At 37.0% G+C, this 23,659-nt stretch overlaps 1 protein-coding gene across 9 annotated transcripts in view; it reads right to left on the bottom strand.

The window, feature by feature from the left end:
• The window catches only part of CTNND2 (catenin delta 2), a 646,650-nt gene that overhangs the window by 60,967 nt on the left and 562,024 nt on the right, over positions 1–23,659 (bottom strand). For all 9 annotated transcript variants that reach the window (XR_007888643.1, XM_051610842.1, XM_051610849.1 and 6 more), the window contains 2 exons: positions 21,467–21,640; positions 9,972–10,122 (listed from right to left, as the gene is read on the bottom strand). Coding sequence is in view for 8 of the 9 variants with exons in the window: in XM_051610842.1 (XP_051466802.1) it covers positions 9,972–10,122; positions 21,467–21,640 (325 nt within the window). In the remaining variant the exon portion in view is untranslated. The remainder of the gene's footprint in view (positions 1–9,971; positions 10,123–21,466; positions 21,641–23,659) is intronic.

Here is a 23,659-nt window from a genome sequence, read left to right as displayed (position 1 = left end):
TAAAAAAACGAAGCAAAAGACACAAGCTGGAACACAGTAAAATTCAAACTGGTAGAAGGACGAGTATTTTTACTATGAGGCTGATCCATCAAAGCAACAGGTCTCTCAGGGAAGTTGGTGAATCTCCATCCCTTCAACTGGACAAGGTTCTGAGAAACCTTCTCTTACTGGACCTTTACTTGAGCAGGAGGTTTGACTAACTGACCTTTAGAGACAGATTCAGTAAGACCAAATTCTGTCTTTTGTTGCACTGACAGACCAAAGCCTTCCCTACAAACTGAAAAAGTGACTTTATTTTTAAAAATGTATTTTTTTAAGTACCTAGTTAATTTTCTAGGCTTACATGGGCTAAAAGGAGGTAAACTGGTACAAGATCATCTAGTACCCACATGAATTTCATAGCATATGTGTCCCAGACTGTTAGATACTACTCTACAGTTAAGACTTCCCATGAAGACAAGTAACTTCTGAATTTTATTTGTAATTCCTTCCCTGCACATTTATAAAGTACCAGCAACAAGGGGTTCTCTGATTAAGCTTCTTAAAAATCTGCAGTCTGGACTTAAGGAGTCCATACCTAAAATATTCAATTATCTACTGTCTCCAATAAATAAATAAATGAACAAATAATCTCCAATTACAAGTTTTAACAAAGTGCTGTATTTTTTTTGTCTTAACCTGATATTTCAATTTGCACTATGCATAATGCACTTCTACACAAATAACATAGGTTTAAGCAGTAATGCCTATAAATGCTTTCTTAGATAAATTCCTGAAGTCTGAGCGATCATTATAAAGTACTATATATTATACACATATAACATTGCTAACTCTGGGGGGTAGTCATTGTGCCTTTTCCTTGTCCGCACAATCTCTTGCATAACACAGCCACAAGCAGAAGCGAAAGGAAAATGAAAAACATGATAATTTAGAAGTTTGTATCAGTAATACCAGATTTCAAATAATTTAATAGACATGCCACAGAGAGATCAATGGGGCTTTGAAGCTGATTCTACGGGTTCTCTAGTCTTTCCTTGGGAGGAAAACCACATTTTCTTAATTTTTGTTCAATTGAGTCCATCGAGATACTAAGCACCAGAATCACAGTCTTACCTTACAGAATTATGTTAATAAGGCCCCTCAGCTAATTGATTATTTCCTCCCTTATCTCAGATTATAAGAATTTGTTACCCTCTTAGTATTTTGTAACTGTATATTACAAAACTGCTGCTACTCAATCCCAGCAGTGATAAGCATGAAACAGCAGATTCGGATTTCTTTAAAAGTTGCTGGTTAAACAGGGGTGCAAGCTGATTTAATCTGAGACCTATTCAACTAGTATCCAAAAGAAGAACCCCAGAAAGGAGCAGAAGGCTAAGACATAGTGACTGTCCTGGACAATGCCTTTTTAGTGATACTACATGCAAGTAAAGGTACAATATTTATGAGGAAACAGAAGGATTAATTTCTAAAGGCTGCAGAAAAAGACCATTTTTCTGCTTTCTGTAATCAAAAGGATATTTGAAGTTTTAATAATGCTATCTGAAACAAGAGCCTTTAACACTAAAGCCTGTCATAAATGATAGAAACAACTAGGGAATGACTTAGTTCTTACAAGCAAGCAGATCCTACATCAAAGTACTTCACAAAGAGCAATTATTTGGTAAGAAAACAGCAGCATCTGAAGATGCCATGCAGAAACCAGCAACTGTGAGTTTCCTTTTCATAACTGTCAAAGACTAAAATAACACTAGGATCACCCATATTTTGGCACAGAATGCATATAACCAGAGAAACCTTCTGTGTATACTGGGGCAACTGCTAGCATCCAGCAATGTTGTGTAAGCACACAACGGTCAGGTACATAAAGAAAAAATAATAACTAAATTAAATATAACTGCATTGAGATTTAGTTAGAATGCCAGTTGTAAGAAGCCAGACGTGTGCTGTTTCCTAATCTTGCATTCCTTGAACACCAACTCTCTGATACCTTATATCCTTGTCAGATTTCTATCCTAGGTAAATTAGACATTTTACAGTGCAAATATTTATCTAACGGATGATTTCAAACATCTTTGTTGTATATTGACAGGTAACTTCTATGTTAGCCTGTGTCAGCTTAGCCCTCCTGTGCAGGGACATAGAAATCTCTTAGGTCCTTGCAATCTGAGTTTTCTACCAGTGTCACCTTTGTAAAGGGTATTTGGGTTTTGTCCTTAACATTCTTCCTATTTAAGTAACCATCACTACGAAACATGCAGAAGACAAGTTTGGGGACACTGAAATGGAAGTCTGAATATGTCTCAAAAGCCACATGTGGACAAGAGGGACACTGTGTACTGCCACTTCACCTGTCAACATCTAACTTGGGAACTAGGATTGTGTGAGATTCTTCCAGAATAACTGCACTACTTAAAGAGAGTGAAAGGATGTACATGCACAGAAAAAAATATTTTTAATATGACTGTAAGCAATATATAGATAGCTTAAATTTGACACATGTTCATTTATATATTTATATATTTATTAATTTTTTTTCCTTTCTTAGTTCCCCCCTCAACATCCTTTGTAACTACAGTGCACCAGCCGTATTCCCAGGGTCTTCATATGCAAGAAGAAAATGATGTTACTTTCCTCTGTCAAATGCTAATTTACTTGCCATGTTCTTCTACTGTCTTTCATCAACATGGGACATGAACAGGATAGCTCTAGTTTCTTCAAAGAAAAGGACTTCTAGTAAAAAAATGCCATATATGTAATTTCTATAATTTGAATATCACTTAAATTGATAAGGCTTTTAGGAGAAAAGGTTATTTTGCATGTTGCATAGAATAAAACTACCTCACTGTTCCATGAATTGAAGCTGATACAGAATAGGCTCGAAGCATCTGCTTTGATACACTTACCTGTTAATGTGAGGCTGTCACAAAACTTGCATCTTCAAAACAGCTTTGCAGATTTAGAATAATTCCTCAAGGATTTAAAAGTACTTTTAAAATTACTTTGGCAGTTTGTGATATTTGCATTTCTACCTTTGTATGTTTTATGCAGTAGGGAACTGAATTATATGCACTTTTTAGATCAGTACCTTGAATTTTCAAAGGATAAGTAGCACTTCTCAGCATGAACATACTGAGAAACAGAGATGAAAATTAATATTGAATTGTTTGAAATGTCAATCTTCTGAGTGAGAAAAGTGGATACAGTTACAGTTTAATTGCTTTCTACCTTGTGCAGAAGAACAGAACAAAATATAAATTGTTTATCTCAAACAAAATGCAAGATGCAGGTTGGGGCACTTGCTTTTGTGTGAAATGCACATTAATGCAGTGAAGAGGTACACTGTTGGCTGCTTGTCATTTTTTGGTGTTGCTTTTTGGCAGTTACACCGAACCTAGGCTTTCTTGGGGCACCTCCACAAGATTTTGCAACTGTAATGACTTGCATTCAGAATTTAGTAATACTGAATGTCAAGACAAATTTTTAAAATCAACATTAAAGGCTTTAATATTTGTAAAACTTAAAACATTAAATGACATAATTTAAAATTACTGGTATCATCTAGATAAGCTCTCATGGTGCAATACCAAAGATTATTCCCTTGAGATTCTGGAATTTAAAATAGAAATATAGGCATTTTCCAGATATTTCCCCACAGGTCATTCTATTATGAGGAGTAGCTGACCTAGGGCTGGGCTGTGTGTACTAGTTTTAAGCGTCTTGATCTTATTTTATGAAGACGAAAAGCTTTGTAATTCTTAAGCTTGGCATTACAATGAAAAACACATCTGTGAAAGTGGTATTCTTTCTTACCCTACATCTGAGATTGTACATGGTTATTTCTGTTGTATTGAGTGACAACCAAAAAATTTAGTGTTTTTTCACTAGTTGCCCTTGCAAAGTCTAATGAGCTAACTAAAAGGGTGTAATTATTCTGTGTTATTAGCACTACTTCTGACAGGATACTACTTGCTTATCTTCAGCCAGCCAAAAGTTAGCCATCTAGTCTCTGTCTACTTCTATAGTTTCTCACGCATGACCCATTCCACTGTAATATCCAAGACTTGAGGCACAGAATTTAGTGGGATGAACACCTAGAGGTGCCACTGTCTCTCCACTGTCTGCAGCAGAAGTTTGCCTGACCAGCTGAAACACCTTTTTTCCAGATAGTTCACAGTAGAGAAAATGCCCCCAAATCCAGACAGCCATTTTTAGGCAATAAGGAAGTTCAGGTGTAAAAGACTTAATCTAGTCTTGCAAATGCTTGATCATGACTTTGATATTAAAATGAGAATTCAGTATTACCAACCCTACTTTTACCCCTAAATCTCTTACTTGGGAATGTAATTTGATAAGAAATTACTGAGGAAGGAAACCTTTCATAACCTCTGTAGCTACCAGGTCTGCTTGTCAGAAATACATTTGAGATAAACTGGAGGAAAAGGCAATGAACAAGCTGATGAATGTACATAGAAAGTTAAAATCTCCTTGACACAAGGCTTCTACACTGTAATGGAAAAATATTAAACATTTAAACATTTACCAGTTTAAATTCTCAGCTAACATGCACACAACACTAGCAACCAGGGAGTCTGGACTTTGCCATATAGGTGTTATAAAATATCAAAGCTTAATTATGCATTTATCACCTCAACTAACACCTTTCTCTGTGGTACAGAGTAAGGAGTATCAGCTATTAATGTATGACCATATATTCTCTTTCCTACATCAGCTTCTTGATGACAACGTCTTCTGACTCAGGTATCAGTTTATTGTAGTATAAGTTCTGCACAGCTCAACTATTAAACGCAACAAATGAAGTGCAATACAGCTTGACATAAATTAAATTGCAGCATATATTCGTCTTCCCTGCCTTCTGAACAAATGTCTATGATTCTTGATTAATGCTTTCTGGCATCTCACGTATTGCCAATTTATGTCAATTTAACATTTCAGTGACTAAGATACTTGGTAAGTCAATTAAAAATTCAATTAAAAAAATTCAGCGCCTCTCTGATCCTTGCAGATGTATGTATGAGAAATTCAGAAGTGCTCACATTTAAAAAGGAGAGAAAATGGCATGTAGACACTTGAAGTGGGATGAAAGCAGCATATTTGATTTAATCATCTCTCAACCCATCCCCATATTCTCTATGAAAGTACATTACTAGGACTTAGAACTTCTTATAGCTGCTATTCTTGTAACTATGATGCTGAACACTGTTTTCCCTTGGATTTATTACTAATGTTTAAACAAAGTTGTGGTCTTAAAATGTGGCTATGTTCTAAGACAGGAAAATTCCATGCAGTTATTTATGCTCCAGAAGAGTCACATTCTGCTATGAGAATGCAAATACTTGTTTCTGACGTGTTTTCAACCTAACAGCCGAAAGCAAATCTTTCTGAATGAATCATTATCACATTTGAAATAACATACCTGACTCTGCTTTGAGTGCAAGGCTGGGCAAAATGACCTCCTGAAATTCCTTCCAACCTGCATGATTCTGAGAGTCTAACAATTCATTCGAGCTGTAAACTCCTGGAATATATTTCAGTCAAACTTTCTTAAGTTTAGCGATAAAACTTTGAAACAAACACCAGGTATATGAGGCACCCGAAGAGACCCATGTTGCTCATGAAATGGCACGGCTTACACTCAGTGGCAATTTGTACTTTCCCTAGAACAACTTCATCACTTAGCAACAGAGACACAGAAATACAGGGTGAGATCCATTTTACGGCACGTTGCATAAAAGAAGTCACTTTCTGGCAGTTTCGCTCAGTCAACTGTAATTGAATCTAATACAGGAGTCTTCCACTGGACAATGACGTTTAAGACACGGACCAAGATTAAGCAGGTTCCAACGGACATTCATTAACAATGTAAGTGATATGCCATCCTTGAATTCTGTGTATATCTTGTAACAGCATTACCAACAGATGATAAGTGATTTGAGAATAACTGAGTAGTGCCACTTCGTAGCTTCCAACTCAGGAACAATTGTTCCAAAATGACCGCTCCTGGAGGCCATGTTTCAGGACTTGATTAAAAACCTTGCAAGAGCTGCATAAATTGTATCACTAACTCCACTTATCTGAATCACGCTTTTACAGAGATAGCCACAAAAGGATGTCTTCAATGTTTCAACACTTCAATTTATCCCATCAAAGTCCCTAGAATCTAGAGCCCTGAATAGACACATGGATTCTCTACACATTTTCAGGGAAGACATACATAAGGACGTTATCTTCTACAAAGTCAAGAAGTCAACAGAAAACTTTAGGCAGAACTGACCTATTTCATATTTTTTCCCTGAAGGTAAGTGATCAAAATGCTTCCAGTCCCTAATAATAAGTTTTATTTGACCACAGAAATACAGGCTAAGAGTCCAAGAAACCATGGTCAGGGTAAGAGAAAACTGACAGAAAGACCTGAAGCATAAAGCTGTGAATTGAAATTTTATAAATTTTACCTCCAGTTCTGCATTCACTCCAAAGCCTGTACCCTGTGGACTTATCACCAAACAGTATGAAATGCAATACTCATACGAGTTCCAAATTGTACTTCAAGAGAGCAATCCTATATTGGACATATTCTACTGTACATGAATATTTCTCATCTGGAGCAGCTTGTAAAAACAGCTTAACTCTTCTGAAAGACCACCTGCTGCACTTTAATAAGCCACCTTAATTGTAATTCAAAATCAAAGGCAAATGTCATGCATATACAAGAACAATCCTAATGTAGGATTTTTTCCTTGCTGGGCAAGAAAAAAGGCTGATAAACCTTCCCATGGGAAGCACTCCTGGGAAGCACCATAGAGTGGGTACTATTTAATGCAGACAAGAGTCCAGAAAGGCATGTGGAGAATTGATGTGGTCAGACTGTGACCTGGAAAATATCTGGGCATAACACCTAAGGAGGGAAAATCAGGTGCTGGATTATCTAGTGCCTGTACTAACTAGTCCAGCTTTACCACATCTTTGTCTGAGTGTAGTTTAATTTTGGGAAGTAGAAAGATGAATACACCTAGTCTCTTGGCCTAGAGACATGTGGCACAATGCAAAATGATGAAGGAGGAGAAAAAAGAGGGTCCTTTTAAGGACATGAAGCATGCTTGAAATGAAACCCAGGAAGAAGACCTCACTATAAATAAAGAAAATGCTGTTCTGGGGATGGCTCAGATAAATTATAAGAGAAGCCTGGCAGCAATCTTTAGCAATATAACAACACACTTGATAGGTTTGTGTGAAAAACAAAACAGACTGGTCAATTCATTGAAGTCAGGAAAGAAACTTATGGCCATTTAAAAAAAAAATCTTTTTGCTTGTTTTGTAGCTCGTGACTCTGGATTTTAGAAAGCTTTCTGATATATTTGCCAGATGCCTTAACACTGGTCTATGGGCTGCTTGGCAGGAGCAGAAAGAAATATTTCATTCTCTGGCACATTTTGATAAAAATTTGTCAGCTGGCAACGGAACCACGGCACTAGTGAAAAGAAAGCTTTCTAGATGCACTAAAAATCCCCAGCCAACTCAATTCTACATTTTAAATTTTGTTATATATACAGTTGGAAAATTCACCTTTTAAAAAAGTTTATCTTAAGGGGAAAATTCCAGTTCATGAGGTAGAACTTGTCAGCACAAGAACATGATGCACTAACAAAAACTGCAAAGAGAAAAGATAAACAGGATGTTGATTCTGCTTAGGCAGAAAGACACTTGAAGGACTAACCTGAAGAAGTTCCTTTTGTGTCCTCCTTTCCATAACAACAGCTAAGTATTGTAGAACGTGCAAAACGGTAATATTCATGAAAATGAACCATCTACAACATGAGTTGAAACCCTTGACCACTCTAGGTGTCGAACATTTCTGAAAATCTGCTCTATTATATGCTCTATTTGCTAAAAATAATCAGGAACAAGAGAAATAATGACCGTTATTACTGTTTCTTTGAAGTTCAATGATGAAAGGCAACAAAATGAACATATAAAGATCACAGCTGAAATGGTTCAGGCATTACAGCCATAACTTCCCTGTCATATTGGCATGTTTGGACTTTTTTTAAAGTGCAGCAAATTTGCATTGCAGTTATGGGTTACAATTCCTCAGAATCACCCCATGATAACTTAAATCTGAGCAGCATTGTACAGCCATTACAACTTGGTGACGGAAATAAATTAGGTACCTATTTTCAACTTACTTTTCCCACCTTTTAAAAATATATATTTGTTTACATTGCATGTTTGTCAGTAATTTAATAAAATATTAAAATGCTGAGGTTGTGCAAGCTTATTATCCATAAATTACCCAGTATTTTAAATGGCATGTCATATTAAGACAGCTCAATTTCACATGTACAGCATTACTTTCCTTAATTAAATTTGCAGTTTTGGGAAGGAAATAAAACTCTCAATTAATAATAATCAGAGCACAGAAAGGGTAACCACATATTGTCTAATTCATGCCACCATAAACCATATTTATACTCTCTAAATTCAACTATAAAGATTTTTTTGTTACATCAATAAGTAGGGTTAAGAGATTATAGAAGATAACTCAGTATGAATGCAGTTTGTGAACCCTGTAGGGGAAGTTCCACAAATAAAAGAATAAGATGTTAGATAATAGAGACTATGACATGCTGTAGAGTGAACGTGGAAGTGAGATTATGAGAAGAATGAAAAGGTTGGCTATTAATTCAGATTTGATGGTCTAATGTATTTGCTTCAGCAGTGACTTGTACTTGAAAATTCCTAGGGAACAACAAAAAACCCACTAAGACCACTTATGTAGTATCCTGTTTCCTGAAATCTGAACACAATACATAGAAAAATCAAATTCCACACCAATTATATCAACTATAACATGAGCAAAAGCTGAACAAGCAGGCTGGTCTTGCAGGTACAGCACTCTGGTGTTCAATCCCTGGGTAATCACAGCAGGTTTACACTACTCACCAACCTCTACCTCTATTTGCTTTACAATATTTTGTCATGAAGTCTCTCTAGTTTGTACAGTATGTGAGAGGAGTAATTGCCTTGTTTCAACAACGTTCAGAGCACTGCTGTAATGATGCACTAACTCTGAGATAGCACTGGATACACGTAATACAACGTTATGATAGAAGTATCTATTTGAGGAATTACGTAATTAAAAGCAGAGGAGGAGAAGTATGCTGTAATGATAACAAGTTAGCAAAAATGAATTAAAAAAAGCTCTTAATTTACAGGAGAAGTAGAAATAATTTTGTCATGACTGTTGAAATAGTTCAAAATCAAGGAAGTGATTATTTTTCAAAAACAGAAGATGAAAATAGAAGTTCAACGATCCACAGTGTTTTCATGAATTTGGCTAAAAAAATACACAAAAACCTAAACAAAATAAAAAATACCCAAATACTAAGATGTTTACTTACCATGCCACTAGAATTCAGGCACAATAATGTTTTACATTAAATTACTGTCCTCATCCTTAACTTACATGTTGTGAAACAAGCATCACCCAGTTCGCTTGCTGAAGCTACAAATCTGCCTAGTAAATTCCTGTAACCATCTTAAAATCTTTATGGTTTGTCACTTCATGATCCCAAAATTACTTGCAATAGATAATCTGAAGATCAGGAGTGGCTGCTCTGCTTAGATCCTTGATCTGGAAGATGCAAGTGCTACTGCCAGCCTAGGAATGAAGTGCTAAAGCAAAACAAAGCCATTGCTTTTCTTCTGGAGATTACAGTATGACAGATCATGAAACACTGCATGATATTTAATTAATTTAACAATTCCCTGCACTACAGCACTAAGCTGTCACATAAAATGTAAATATGACACATTAGAGAAAAAAAATTACAATTGTGCTAGGAATGTCAGACTAATTATTTTTATTGTGCTCATTCTGCTGCAAACTGGAAAAAAACCCCAACAACAACCCAAAACCCACAGAATATATAGATTGTTCGGAAAGAACATACCTATTAGCTCCTTATTTCTGACATCTAAGGCCATGTTTCGTAAAGCTGTAGCAACTGCACATACCACCCGGTCGTTGTCTATTCGAAGCAGTTCCACCAGGATTGGCAATCCTTTTTCTTTGCGGACAGCAGCGCGGATATACACTGACCACTGCGAAGACACAAGGGAGAGTGTGAAGAAGAAAGTGAGAAATCCATGACAGAAAGCAAGGCACCTGAAGTTGTAACAGATATAGAGGAAGGAGTGCCAGATGCATGTGGATGCAAACTCAGAAGAGGGGAAATAATTTCATTTATGATGCTAGGCAACTACTTGATTTGGAAATCTGCACTGATTTTCTATGGTGGTATAGAAATTAAATGATTAATTGAGTTTACTCCTAGCACACCTGGTTACACTTTTACAGCCCAAGTCAGCAGACCACTTGCTTTGCATCAGCATTTCCTATGCAACACCTAATGATGCTTGTTCACTTGTAAAACAACAACATTTATATTACAAAATACATACTACAAAACATGTTCAAGAGGTCAGACAATTTGTTTGCTATTATCATAAGAACATTTAGTCTAAAACCACAAAAGTGCTGTTAAAACTTCTCTTGTGATTGTCAATTTGTTCAGAAGGAAAACAAGGACAACTGTATGTCTGGTTTTGGCACCTGTAGTGGTCCTAACCAGAAGACTGTTTTATTGTACATCAAGGAGTTACAGATTCACGTAACAGCTGACTTGAGGGAGGCACAGGGCTGTGCTGTGTCATGCTGCACGTACCACGTGGCTGCAGGAGAAACCCAGTGGTTGATCATATCAGAGAAGCCTGCGGGCATCTCCCTCTCAGCAGCTGGTCATGTCACCATCACCACTGGCATGCCCTTGTCTTTTATCTCAAAGTGAAGCAGCATGTTCTCATGTGAATGTCCTTTTTCTATGACAGTAGAAATTATGAACAGAGTTGTTTACTTCTAAGAAACTCCTTTAAGAGCTCTAAAAGATATCACGCCAGTGAACCTCTCTCCATGAATGGGATTTGTGCTGTGACTGGGAGGTCCATCCAATGCTGCACAATGTGATTCTCCTAGCACCTGAGGGATGAAAGATGAACTATAGTACACTCTTTTTCATTCCACTGTTAGCTCCAGAAGTTTGAAAAATGTAAACAAAACCACAACTGTGACCTTTTGGCTTTAAAATCTATGGATATTGCCAAATTTGAGACATTTGGACATCTGTAGGATGTCCAGGTCTTCTCAGTGCAGCCCAGTTCAAAACATCTCTTCTCTGGAATTTTCAGGAAGTTCATGATCATGCTCCTTGCACTAATAGTTGAAAGAAACTAAAGCAGAACTTCTCTGTCCTTTCAGTGTTCTGGCATGGATGCTTATCCTGCCATCATCCTTGGAAGGTTCTGGAAGCCCTTAGCATTTGAAATATTTCAAATATTTCACAAATTAGGATGCTAAGCCTTGGTATTTTCAAAATATGATGAACCTTCTCTTTTGACAAACCTCCCTTAAAGAACAGTTATATCATACCTTAAAGAACAGCTGCATCACAATAGGGTTCCTCCATAAACAGCAATAGTAAAAAAACTGCCATGACATAAAACATTAGAAAAAGCTAAGCATGCTCACTGTCAGCAGACCATGCTCCTCTGCATATGAACTCTGCTCACCACAGCTGAAGGGCTCACTTCAAAAGCATCTGTTTACACTACAGACAGATTCCCTGAATAGCAAAAGCCAGAATATAGTTTATGATAAGAACAGTAGAGACAGAGGCTGACAAGGGTTGCGATGTTGCAATATTTGGAGGGCAAATTCATTCCAAGTGATGTAGCTCAGGAGAAACTGGGAAAGAAGGAAAAAAATCCAGCATTTAAAGAATATTACTGTTATTCCTCTGTAGTAAACATGCATAAAAAAGCTAGCTGTGTGGACTTTACCATAGACAAAAGTTACAGTGGTTACAATAAGCTTCCTAGTCAGGTAAATGGGACATGGGGTTCTCAGTATCACTGAGCACAGTAATGTAATACGTCTAAAACATAAACTTGCCATTGTTTTCTGCAGCAAAGCAAATAGCTCTCAGTTGATAGAGGCGGTAGCAGGATTCTTGATTGATCTTACTCTATGTGCTCTCCTCCAGTCTGTACTCTGGAATCAGTGTATAAGGTGATCATCAGATAAAAAATGAAAACACACCCTAAGGATCCGTGTGTTTAACTGAAAGCTTCTACTAAAAAATAATTTATTTCCTGCACCTTGATTTTAATGGGTTATTAAATATAAAGCCTGCTATGAAAGAACCAAATTAATCTATTTCAGCTTCCTGTTTTAATAAACATGTATTTACCTGCCAGTTAAACACACATAAAAATTCCCATAGCTGGATTGCCAGGCCCACCTGTCCCAGGGGTGGCCTCTTCTGGGTCTGCTGTGATTACAAGGTGACTACCAGAGTGAGGGTTCATGGTGGCAGTAAGATTATTTTGAGAAAGGAGTGAGCCTGTCTGGTGGCAGAGGGAGTTCAAGCTAGCAGGCAGTATATTGAAAGTTGGTGTCGTTCATCACAAAAGTACATCACAGAAGTAGCACCTCCAATACAGATTACATGGGGAATCAGTGGGGACTTTAGTGTTTTTTTTAATTAAAAAAACCTACACCTTATTTGAATCTATTAAATACCAGAGAGAATCTAAAATGATTCTTCAGATTATTCACTATGTTATAAAAACCTCCCTATTCAAACTTCTGTAAACTGTTTTCCCTTGAACTTTTTTAGTCAGCTACCAAGGGAAAATACAAGCATTTGTTTTATGAAACCCAGGTTTAGAACAGACTTCTTGAATTGTAGAATTTTCATCATCCATTCCAAAACAAAAGTCTAAAAGAAACAAATTAAGAAATTGATTTTTTTAACCCTAAGGAGAACAGAAGACATTGTAGGAGAAACACCGAAATAACTCAATACGAAAAGAAGCATAAATATAAACCTCCTTACTGAATAAATAACATGCAGACCTTCAGCATCTGTAATGAACCAATTAATTTGATCACAGCGGTAAAAAATACCACTCCAAAGTTTTCACAGGGGAAAAATCCAGATATTATGTTTTATAGATGCACATATGCACACACATGCATGAAACAATGGGAGAAAGAGACAAAAAGGATGCAAGACGGATGTATGAAATTTCTCATCTCCCCTGTGCATTCCTCCACCCCCCAGCTCTCTCCTTCCAGAAAACGCCATCCGCCCTGGGAAAAGTTCACAGACTCCTCAATGTGTGATTTGCCAGCATTTCATCTGCATTTTCAAGTCATGCACCTTAGGCAGAAAGAGAAATAACTATTAATTGTTTCAGCAGTCTCCAGAGAACTTTCCATGTGGAAAGTGGTAAGAACTGTCTGTGTCCGTTTCCTTAAGCTGCCAATTAGGACAAGTCTCTGCCAGCAATTACGCTGCGCTGTGTGGATTTCAGGAACACTCAAATTGAGATGCCTCAAAACGCCTGTTTTTTTCTCTCAGAGAATGGAAACATTGATTCACTCTTGCATTTATTGATGATCTTTCTGTTTGCCCAAAGCCATCATGAAATGCGCCCGCATTTCCACATTGCAGGTCAATTGCTAATATGAGCTCAGTGAAGTATAAAAGAGAATAGATGAAAAATCATAAAAAAGAACAGAGACAAAGGGTTTGTTGCCAATGAGTAGGTAAATGAGGCACTCTGCTAATATACTTAATCATCCTGTTACTCCACAAACCAGTGGCAGTGTCAGCGATCAGATAACTGCTCAGTTTGTAAAGAGAAAGGGCTCCTACAGGAACAACAAACACTTTAGAGGGAACAAGGAGCCAAAAATGAAGACAAAATTACCATTGTTGCATCAGATTGTGGCTAAATTATCAGAGACAAGCACAGGAACCACAATCTGTGCATGAATACTCTTTCGAGATAATTGAATTCGGGGGGCATAACTTCTATACATGACTTTGAAGGTACCTAGTACATCTCTGTGTCCACTTTCATTAGTAGCTCCCTTTTTGTCATAGTAATTAAAGAGAAAAAATACAGTAAACTGGAATATTATTTTTTTAGTTTGTCACAGTTATTATTATAAAGGAGTCTGAATGCCTCTAGTGGTTACATTAGGCTGAAACCCAACAAGAATGTAATTAATCTAGATAAAATTTACTTATTTTTTCCAGAAAAAATGAAGAGTGTTTAGGCAGCTAATTCCTTTTAGTATTTCATAGGGTTTTAATCTATGAAGCACCATCACAGGAGACCAAACTAAAAATGAAGAAATTTCCAGCACAAAATGGAAAAGAAACACCAAACCTCACAAAAAAAATCCCCCAAGGAATACCAACAATTGTATGCACTTGATATTTTGAATGGATTCACTTTCCTGCATAGACACCAGTATTCTTGGAGCATCTCCTCCAGAATTTCACCATCACATACTTCATTTTTGACTGAAATTTGAATTGTATTGGTACAGTTCAACACTGTGACTCAATGACTATTCAGCTACTGTACATGAAAGGGAACTGCAGAGACATAAACTACAGGGGATAAAAAAAAAAAAAGCCAACTCAGGGCAGCAACCATGACAAAGCAACCTAAATTACCAACAGACCCAGGAAGATTAAAAAGATTCAGAATTTGCTGAGAGAGGCTTAGAAAGGGGCTGTCTGCTAACAGAAGCTGAACAATAGTCCAGCGAAGAGAACTACATATCGAATAATCAAAGATCAGTGAGTAAGCAAAGACCAATATTCATCTTTGTCTGATCATAACCAATGTAATACATGCATCTGGAAAATAAGAGAATATTTTTACATTTTACTTTACTCAAATAATTCTACTGGGATCCCTGAGAAGTCACACCACCTGACAGAGAGCAAGCTTCTCAAATCTTTGTTACCCTTTTACAATTTCTTAAGAAAGCAAGTACGTCCCAGGGACTTTCTGATCCCTGACTGCAGTGTTTTGTTCTCAGAAATTATTCCACCTGGTAGGCACACCAGTACATTCTCTACATCTTTGCGTAGGGACAAGAGAAAAGTATGAACTGGTTACTGTCCTCTAGCTCTACAACCTTAGTCAAGCTTAAAGAGTGAGGAAAAAAAATCTAGTGGGTAAAGTTATATAGTTAAATAAATAAATTAGATAAAACTAAAGTGATGTTCACAGGAGATACCTTAAATATTTAAGGAAGGTAAAGTTCAGAAGGAACTGTCCTTGCACCTCATCATTCCTGGTTCTGTAGTACAATAATATATTGTCTATTCAAAATTAACTGAGAGTCATTAAGACTTTTCTGAACATTGTACTGAATACTATTAAATAAGACAAGCTTTGAGACAAAAGTGACACACCTCAAGGGAAGCAGACTGATGGAGTATAGTAAGGGATTAGCATGAGCACAAATTCACCATGAGCTGATGTCCATGCTGATCTCTTCATGATGTCTATGATACGGGTGTTTGAAGCAGCATGTCTTACTTCTTGAGTATTGTTCTGTTCCTTGAATCTTGCCTTCCTGCCTACAGAGCCAATACACGTCCCTGTATTAATTGATGCCGCTTCATCTACGGAGAGGAATTCCACCCAGGTAAGATTTCTGACAGAATAAAGTATTTTCAATTTAAAAAGCTTACCTCTGTTGATTATGTGATGTGTCATAAGGGGTTTTCTCCATCCTATCAGATAAGGATTTGTAACGCTAATATTTTGGAAAAAAAATAATGTAAGCCTTTTCACTGTAATCCAAGAAACTTTCTCTTGGAACTTTCTGATGAAACCCCAAAGTGTTAATATACAAGTAACTACAGTAATCAGAAAAGGCTGCCAAGGAACCCAGAATATGTCCTTGCCTGATAAGAGGAAGACTGATAACCTAGATGTCTGCTGCTTTAGACAATAATTATTCATTATCTGCAAGTGTCTGGATGGTAAGGAGCTTGAAACTCTCCTAGTACTACTCTTTGAAGTAGCTGCACTGACCTTGTGACTGAATCAGACCCTCTCATGTTTTCAGTTTCCTTATCTAATAATTCATTTAATTTTCTTGCTCCCATAAGAATCAGATTTCTCTAAGATGGCATTAAGAAAATAAATGTAGTTGCTTGCCTAAGGAACAAAGACCAAGATTGCATCTAGCTATCTCAAGAGATCAGATCAGTGACCCAAAACCCCATTCATATGGGGATCAAAGACAGGAACATTCAGTTGTCTTACCAAAGAGCCTTATCCTTCCCTGCTGAGTACGATCAAACATGGAAGTAAAGGAAAGGAGGCAGAAAGAACTAGCCAAGGAATGCTACGGCCTCAAGTGATTGCAAGACTTAAACAGAGCAGCTCTTGTTCCTGGTGTTATGGAGCCTGAGGAACTGACAGACACTCAGGAAAATGAAGCTGGCCATCCTGACATTAAAGCAGATGAAGAAAGTTTGTAAAGCCTGAAAAGTAACCGGGACAGAAGACTGGGCAGAGAGAACAGACTAACGAAGGCCCAGAGCAGGTATGCTACCTGTTCTGACACAAGTTACTATGTTGCCAACAGAAATACAGTATATCTTGTTTCCTGGTTTTAAAAGTTACCAACTACCTATATAAGTTATGATAGTATTTTAAAACAAAACAGGATCATATGAAGGAGAAACTATTAAGGGTAATACACAAAATTTAAGGGTTTGATACAATTGAGGAAATTCTGCTTGTGGTGATAATGTGTTTTTAAGTGCACGTAATGGAAAATACAATATTGTAGGACCAGAGGCAATGGGAACAAGCTGGAACACAAGAGGTTTGTAGAACATCACAAAATGCTTTTTCACTGTGAGGGTGACAGAGCACTGGCACAGGTTGCCCTGAAAGTTTGTGGAGTCTCCATCCTTGGCGACATTTAAAAAAGTTCAGACGTATCCCGGGGCAACTGGTTCTAAGTGATCCTGCTTGAGTAGGGGTTTGTACCAGATGATCTCCAATGGTCCCTTCCGACCTCAGTCCTTCTGTGACTCTATGAGTTAACAGCAACAGGTGTTGCAGAGATGTCTCCGGCAGATAAACTGACATCAGCCTAAATTTAGCTGTCAGATGCATATAGACAGACATAGCAATACACAGATATGCCAGTATCTCCATTCTTCCTGTGAGAGAATTTCTGTTCAAAAGGGATATAACCTTGAATCCTTGACATTCTGAAGTCTAGAACATTTTGCATGTTTTTACATGCTTAGTAGATTTAATGTATTAATAGCCTATTTACCAAGATGAAAACTAAAAAGAACTTGCCACTTTTATTCCTCCCATCTAAGGAAAAATATTGATGCCCAGCTACATATAAAAAGATCTGTTGAGATTTCCTTTTATAGGCTGGGTCTTGTAATTTTATACCTCATAATTTTTTTAATCCAAGGTATTAAAATAAATAATTATATGAGGTTGCAGAAAGGACTTCACATTTGAAGTGTTATCATGTGAGAAATTTCTTAATAAGCAGTCAAGTGTCATCAGAGTACAGCTGAGCGAGCCAACAAATCTCCAATTTTTATTTGTGCATTTTTTTACAAACTTGGCAAAACCCAAATGAAGTGTTAAAGAAAACTAGCAGAGACCCCAACAAAAGCAGGTACCTAATAGGAAGTAAAGAATATCCACTGCTTCCAAAGGCATATCTCAAGCCCTATTCGCTCAGCATATTACTAAGAAGCTATAAAATACAAGTTCATATTAAGAATATTTAGAAATAAGTCTACTTTTAGAAAAAATATATCTCAGAGTGGCAATGAAAGAAAGCAAAACCCAACCCAAAGGACATCTTTTTTATGCATTGCTCTTTCTGCCTGTAGGAAGTTCAGGAACAAGGAAAATACTCTGGTTATGATATGATGGGAGAAAATGCTTTGGGAAGCAATGACTCCCCTCAAACAGAAATGCACCCAGCCTGATGCAGCAGCTGAGTTCTGTAGAAAGAGGCAGACAAGTGCATGTAGACTGCTGACAACCTGGGCACTTGGAATGCCAATAGCTAGTGGCCATTGACCCCATCAGGAGATAGACATGCAGTGACTACCACAGACCACTGAACAAAGCAGTAGTCACCCCTTAAACATATCCTGGAAGTGGTGTGGAAAACTGCATTTTGTTAAAATCCCCTGCACACATATTTGGACATCCTCAAATATATTATTCCAGAAGGTCCATTCATATTACACATAGACGCATCAAATAAGTATACGAAAAAATAAAAGAGATCTGTGAGGATATGCATGTGTGTTTCCATGAAAGGAACAGGTTTGCTTCCTTCAGATTTCAATACCAGTGTCCTCCCTATGTTACAATGTCTTGGTGCAGAAGAGCAAGATGAATGAACTTCTGTATTCACCTGAAACAGCCTCTTCCAAAATCAGCTCTGCTTTGTATATAAGCTGTCAATCTCCTTTTCAGAACCCAAATATACATCAAAGTCAAGAGACACAGGCGTCATCTACCCCAGATTAAATTTTTGCATTGAAAATATCCTTTCTCATACCTCATCCTGTTTTATCTGCAAACTTTCATTGGGATCTGTTACTGTATTTGTCACCAACATGCTCAGTTTTTTACTCATTATAGATTGCTTTGACTCTAATAATAATTGCAGAGATCAAGTATTTTTTTAGCCATTGTAAAAAACAAGTTTACTTTGCAGACAGGTAGTATATGGCAAAGCTTGGTCCAAACTGCTTTATCTCCACATAGAAAAATTATGCAAATATGCATGTCACTTTTTTCTTTTTTTGATAGTATTTGGCTTTAGAAGAAATTCCTGCCACTGAAGCCATGCCAAAAATGTCCTACAGATTAGGATTCATTATGTGCATGTGTTGATTTAATGTGTATGCATCAATGAGAAACTATATTCTCTGAGATAAAGCAAACTTTCAGCCTCTCTCAGCTGTTAATCCTTAATGCGATGCACTGCTGCTTTCTTTTCAAGTTTCAAAGTTTTAAAAGCAGTCTAGGGGAATTTAGACCCATTATCACCTGCTAATTCTAGTGGCAGACATTTACCTAAATCCCCTATACAATTTTTTATTAAAAAAAAATCATTCAGACTTCCTTTTTTCTGCTCACTTTTCCTTCATAATGGCATTGGTTAAGCACTGCCTGTGTTAGCAGTCTTACATCTTGGTCACTGAGGAGGATTACACAGCTTTATATCAAAGGAACTAAAAGGATGAAACATCTAGAAAATAATTATTCAAGTGCATGAAGTGTGCTGTATTTTTTTCCAGAAGACACCATATGTTTGGAAGTTTGTGAGCTTGCCCGGTGCACCGTCTGCCTCATAATTCTGGGATTCTCCTGACATTAAAATAATGCTAATTGAAAAAAAAACAACCAACCAACCCACAACTGCTATTGCTATTAATATTAATAGCAACTTTATTTTAATGTAGTTTGCTCTTTTTTACTCTTTCAGTTCATCATAAAGTTCTTCCTGGAAGATTTCAAGTAAAAAATAAAAGAAAATCTGTTCCCATTCTTTATACAATTACATTTTCTTGAGGAACTAAAAACCTGAAAATCTCCCTTGGGAATAACCTCTTCTTTAAAGAGTTTTCTATCTTTTATTTCAGTCATTTTATATGTAGAAGACTGCAGCAGTGGAAAAGAGAGGTCAAAAGGTGGAAACTTCAATGCTTAAGTTATTCTCAAAGAGGATTATTCCCCTTACACAAAAGGCTAGTATGACATGTGAAATTAAGGATATTCGTTCTGTGTCTGCACATCACTTGTAACGGAATTGGTAAATCCTTAGAAAAATAGAGCAACACAGGAACAACTGAGCTCTTCCCATGGGATCAGCACTGATAGCATTAAATTTTAAATCAGTTTTTTGCCAAGGAGCTCTGTGGAACCTTCCTTCCTCTCCCTGAACACTTCTGTCAACTAAAGGATGACAGGTATATAGATTTCTTAGAAATGGGAGAAGGGGAACCACTTGGATTTTAGCATTCCTATTAGTCCTGGCAAACATGCATGCATTGTTTTCTCATTTGGGCCAGGGCTACACCCATTCTCAGACTGATAAAATACATGTATCATGTTTCTGTGCCAGGATTACAGAATCTGATGTGGTCTACAATGTGAGAACAATACAAGCGTAGTGATTGTCAGGCACAGTGTATACATAGCACTTTGTAGGACAAAAATCACTGGTACAGATGCTTTGTTACTAATTTCATATGTCACTGAATGCAATAGTCAAAGGCACTTTTAGCAGTTTGGTGAAACCCGGTGCTCAAAAACAAAAAAAATCACATGCCTCTGAAGATCTACTGAATATTTCAACATAAATTTCAATAAAACTTGATTAAAAAAAAAACCCACAACAATTTAGTAGAGTCAGATTTATCATTTCAAAATTAATGCCTAATTAAATTGATATTTACATATCACATATGAATGCCCAATTGCTTAAAACCAATCAGGATACATTCTGAGACCTATCTGATAAATGCATTTCCCTATGAACACAAGAGTGTTTTCACAGTAACTGTGAAAAATCCCCACAGAGAGTTAACTTCAAGTCAGTGCATGATCTGTAAACAATAGGATTAGATAGTTGGTACTTTCACCCAATCAAACCAATCTACCATCAGGAAAGGGATGAAGGAACTGCCCTAAAAAGTAATTCAGGCTCAACCGTTATCTTGAATTTATTCTAAATTTGTTCTAAATTTAGAAAACTTTTCAAAGTGTAATAAATTAATTATTTTTTTTATTTCTTAGTTCACTGAAAACAGTTTCAGAGAGAAAAATGGATCTTTTGATGATAAGTGAAAAGCAGGATTAACGGGAATGGAGTGCCTCGAATGAGCACTATACATATTTGCTCATTACACAAATTTAATCATATTCATGTATTTTTATAATATTTTACTTTTTTAAAAAGTAGATGGTTAGATTCCTTGGGTTGGTGTCATGATTCAGATCTTGCTATGCTGTTACCTGATTTCTCTTAAAGAGACAGAATGTCACCAGTTTCTGCAGTGACAAAACCATATGGCTTCATTTGCGGGGGTTTGAACTAGATGATCTTTGAGGTCCCTTCCAATCCAAACCATTCCATTATTCTATGATCGACACCAGAGAGATTTTGGCCTAATTTTTCATGGCTCTCTGACCATGGATTCATAAAGATTCTGCTTCTCCTCATTTGGATATGGGTTTTCAGTGGAAATTTTTCAAACTTAACTTGACCAATGTGATTTTCACTGCTGTATGTTGACTTCAGCTATGATATGACTATCTGGATTCATTCAGAGGACTTGAAATGCTATCTCGAGTTTGACTGCAGATAGTTCTGTGAGAGCAGAGGGTTATCCAGCTACCAGGAGCATTCCGATGCATTTATATCACCATTGGCTGTTATCTGTAGTGTTTTTTTTCTGAACTGAAAAAAAAATACGTATCAGGTTAATATTCTTACCTTCCAACTCCCAGCGGCCAAGTTCTGCAGTGCCCCTGCTGCCCCCTCCAGTGTGTCTGGATTTGAGCACTCAGAAAGAAGTGTGAGGTAGGGTTTGACTATTGAAGGGTGCCACAGCATCTGGATTCCTTTGGGCGGTTCTGCACAGTCTGGGAGAGGTCCTACGCCATCCCACTGTTGGAAAGCACAAATCAGATGGTCAGCAAGGAACCGTGAGATATATGTGAAGTGCCTCAGCTGAAGGTATAATATCTACATGCACACGTGTCAGGGCATCAGCCTGTTAGCAGCCATTATTTATTTTAACATAGTGTGATTTTTCATAGAGAAATCAAATTTCCTACTCAGCACTGCTTATGGAGGAGCTATAGCATTGGCAAAAATCACAGTGCTTTAGCTAGCTGACATAACAAAAACACTTATTGCTGCGTTGTTTTTCTTTTGGTGGGCGTAGAAGTCCAGTGAACGTGAACATATCTTAAGAGGCGAATCTAAAACTTGCATATGAAGATATTCTCCTTTTTTACATCCTGCACAGTTCTCCACATTCTCTTTCTCCTCATGAGAGGGAGAAAAAACCCAACATGAAATGCTTATGTGGAAAACTAAATTATTCAAGGCCCTGAGCCCTCCATCCTCTGAAAGACACCAGGTGTGACAAGTCTTACCCAACTGCTCAACTTCTGGCTTCTCACCATGCAAGTGCCAGAGGCTTTCAGCCACAAAGCCAGCCAGACGTATGGTCTGAGACTCCCATGTAGTTGGTAGAACCACCCCTCATGAAAAAGACCCTTCCTCTCATCACAGAGTTTTGCCATTAAAACAACCTTAGTCTCCTAGTCTGATATCCAAAACAGGTAATATTAAACCCTGGACAACTAGCAGGTTATTGCTCAAAACCCAATCCTACCAGAAAGAGAAACTTTATTGCAGGAGAACAGTGATCCACCTCTCCAGCGGAATGCACAACACTCACCCCTGAGCATGAAGAAGGTAATTCCAGGACCTTTTTTTTTTTTTTTTTTTAAATAAAAGATGTGGAATACACTTCTAATGATATTTTAAAGGTGACTTTTATCTATATTTGTAATATATATTTTACTTGCTTTGAACAGATGAAGAGATATATAAAATTCATAGTCTTAATACCAGTAGTAAAAACAAGCCCTATCTTTTTAATACAATCTCTTTTCTAACCCCTCTGATTTACAGATTGGATGATATGATACAAAGTAAACCTTTTCATGCCATGCATTAGAGCTTAATGTGATTGTGGAGATAAAAAATGTGTATTGTAACACTAAACATACAAAGATAGCACAGCCCAAAATAACTCATTTAGATTTGAAACAGTCAGTTTTCCTAGCTGATTTAATTACGAGTCAAACAACACAGTAACACTTGCACAATTCCTGCATCCAGGAAAAGACCTGTACTCTCTTGTTTTCAGGAAGTATCAGTCATAATTTAATTTAAGCTAACTTTAAAGATCTTCATATAACTTAAGGGACAACCAATCAAGTAATCTAATAACAACTAACATAGCTTAATTTTAGCAAGGTTTTGTTAGATTACTACCATCGAGGATTCAGAACACTATTTTTCCTAAATTAAAGCAGAAAAAAACCATAAAAATGGAAAGCTAGCAGGACCATTTAATACAAATGAGCCATTACTCAAAACCAGAAAGCTGCTCAGGTATGAAACTTTCTGCACTGGACAAAAAGTATCATAGTTTAAAAGAACAAGCACAACAATACCCAGTGGTGGTTAAGCAAGTATAGGAAAATTGCCTTCTGGAAAAACAATCCCTTCCAATGACACTATTATAGGGCTGTGCCTTTGAATTTTCTTATTACGTTTCTGCCTTTCAAGCAATAGGTTGATTTCACCGTATATGACTCAGTTCTTTTTTTCTCCATATAAATCACCATCCTTACCAGAAACGAATTCTTGTCAGCCCATAAAAAAACCCATATAAAATCCCCTGCTTCTTATTTTAACTCTCAGAATTGAGTAATTTCTGCTGTTGGAATTTTTTTGGAAAACAAATGAGAAACATGTCTTAAAGCTCCAGCCTGGCCTCTCACCAGATTTGGGACTTATGCCTTAGTAAGCCTGCTAATGAATGACTTGTGATGTCTGAGGGCACAAATTCAGGTCTTCATCCATCTCATTCCAAATTGCTCAAAT

This window comes from Apus apus, chromosome 2 (assembly GCF_020740795.1).
Source record: "Apus apus isolate bApuApu2 chromosome 2, bApuApu2.pri.cur, whole genome shotgun sequence".
NCBI classification, from domain to species: Eukaryota; Metazoa; Chordata; class Aves; order Apodiformes; family Apodidae; genus Apus; species Apus apus.
The sequence above is the reverse complement of the archived record's forward strand: the minus strand, read 5'-3'. Positions and strand labels throughout refer to the sequence as shown.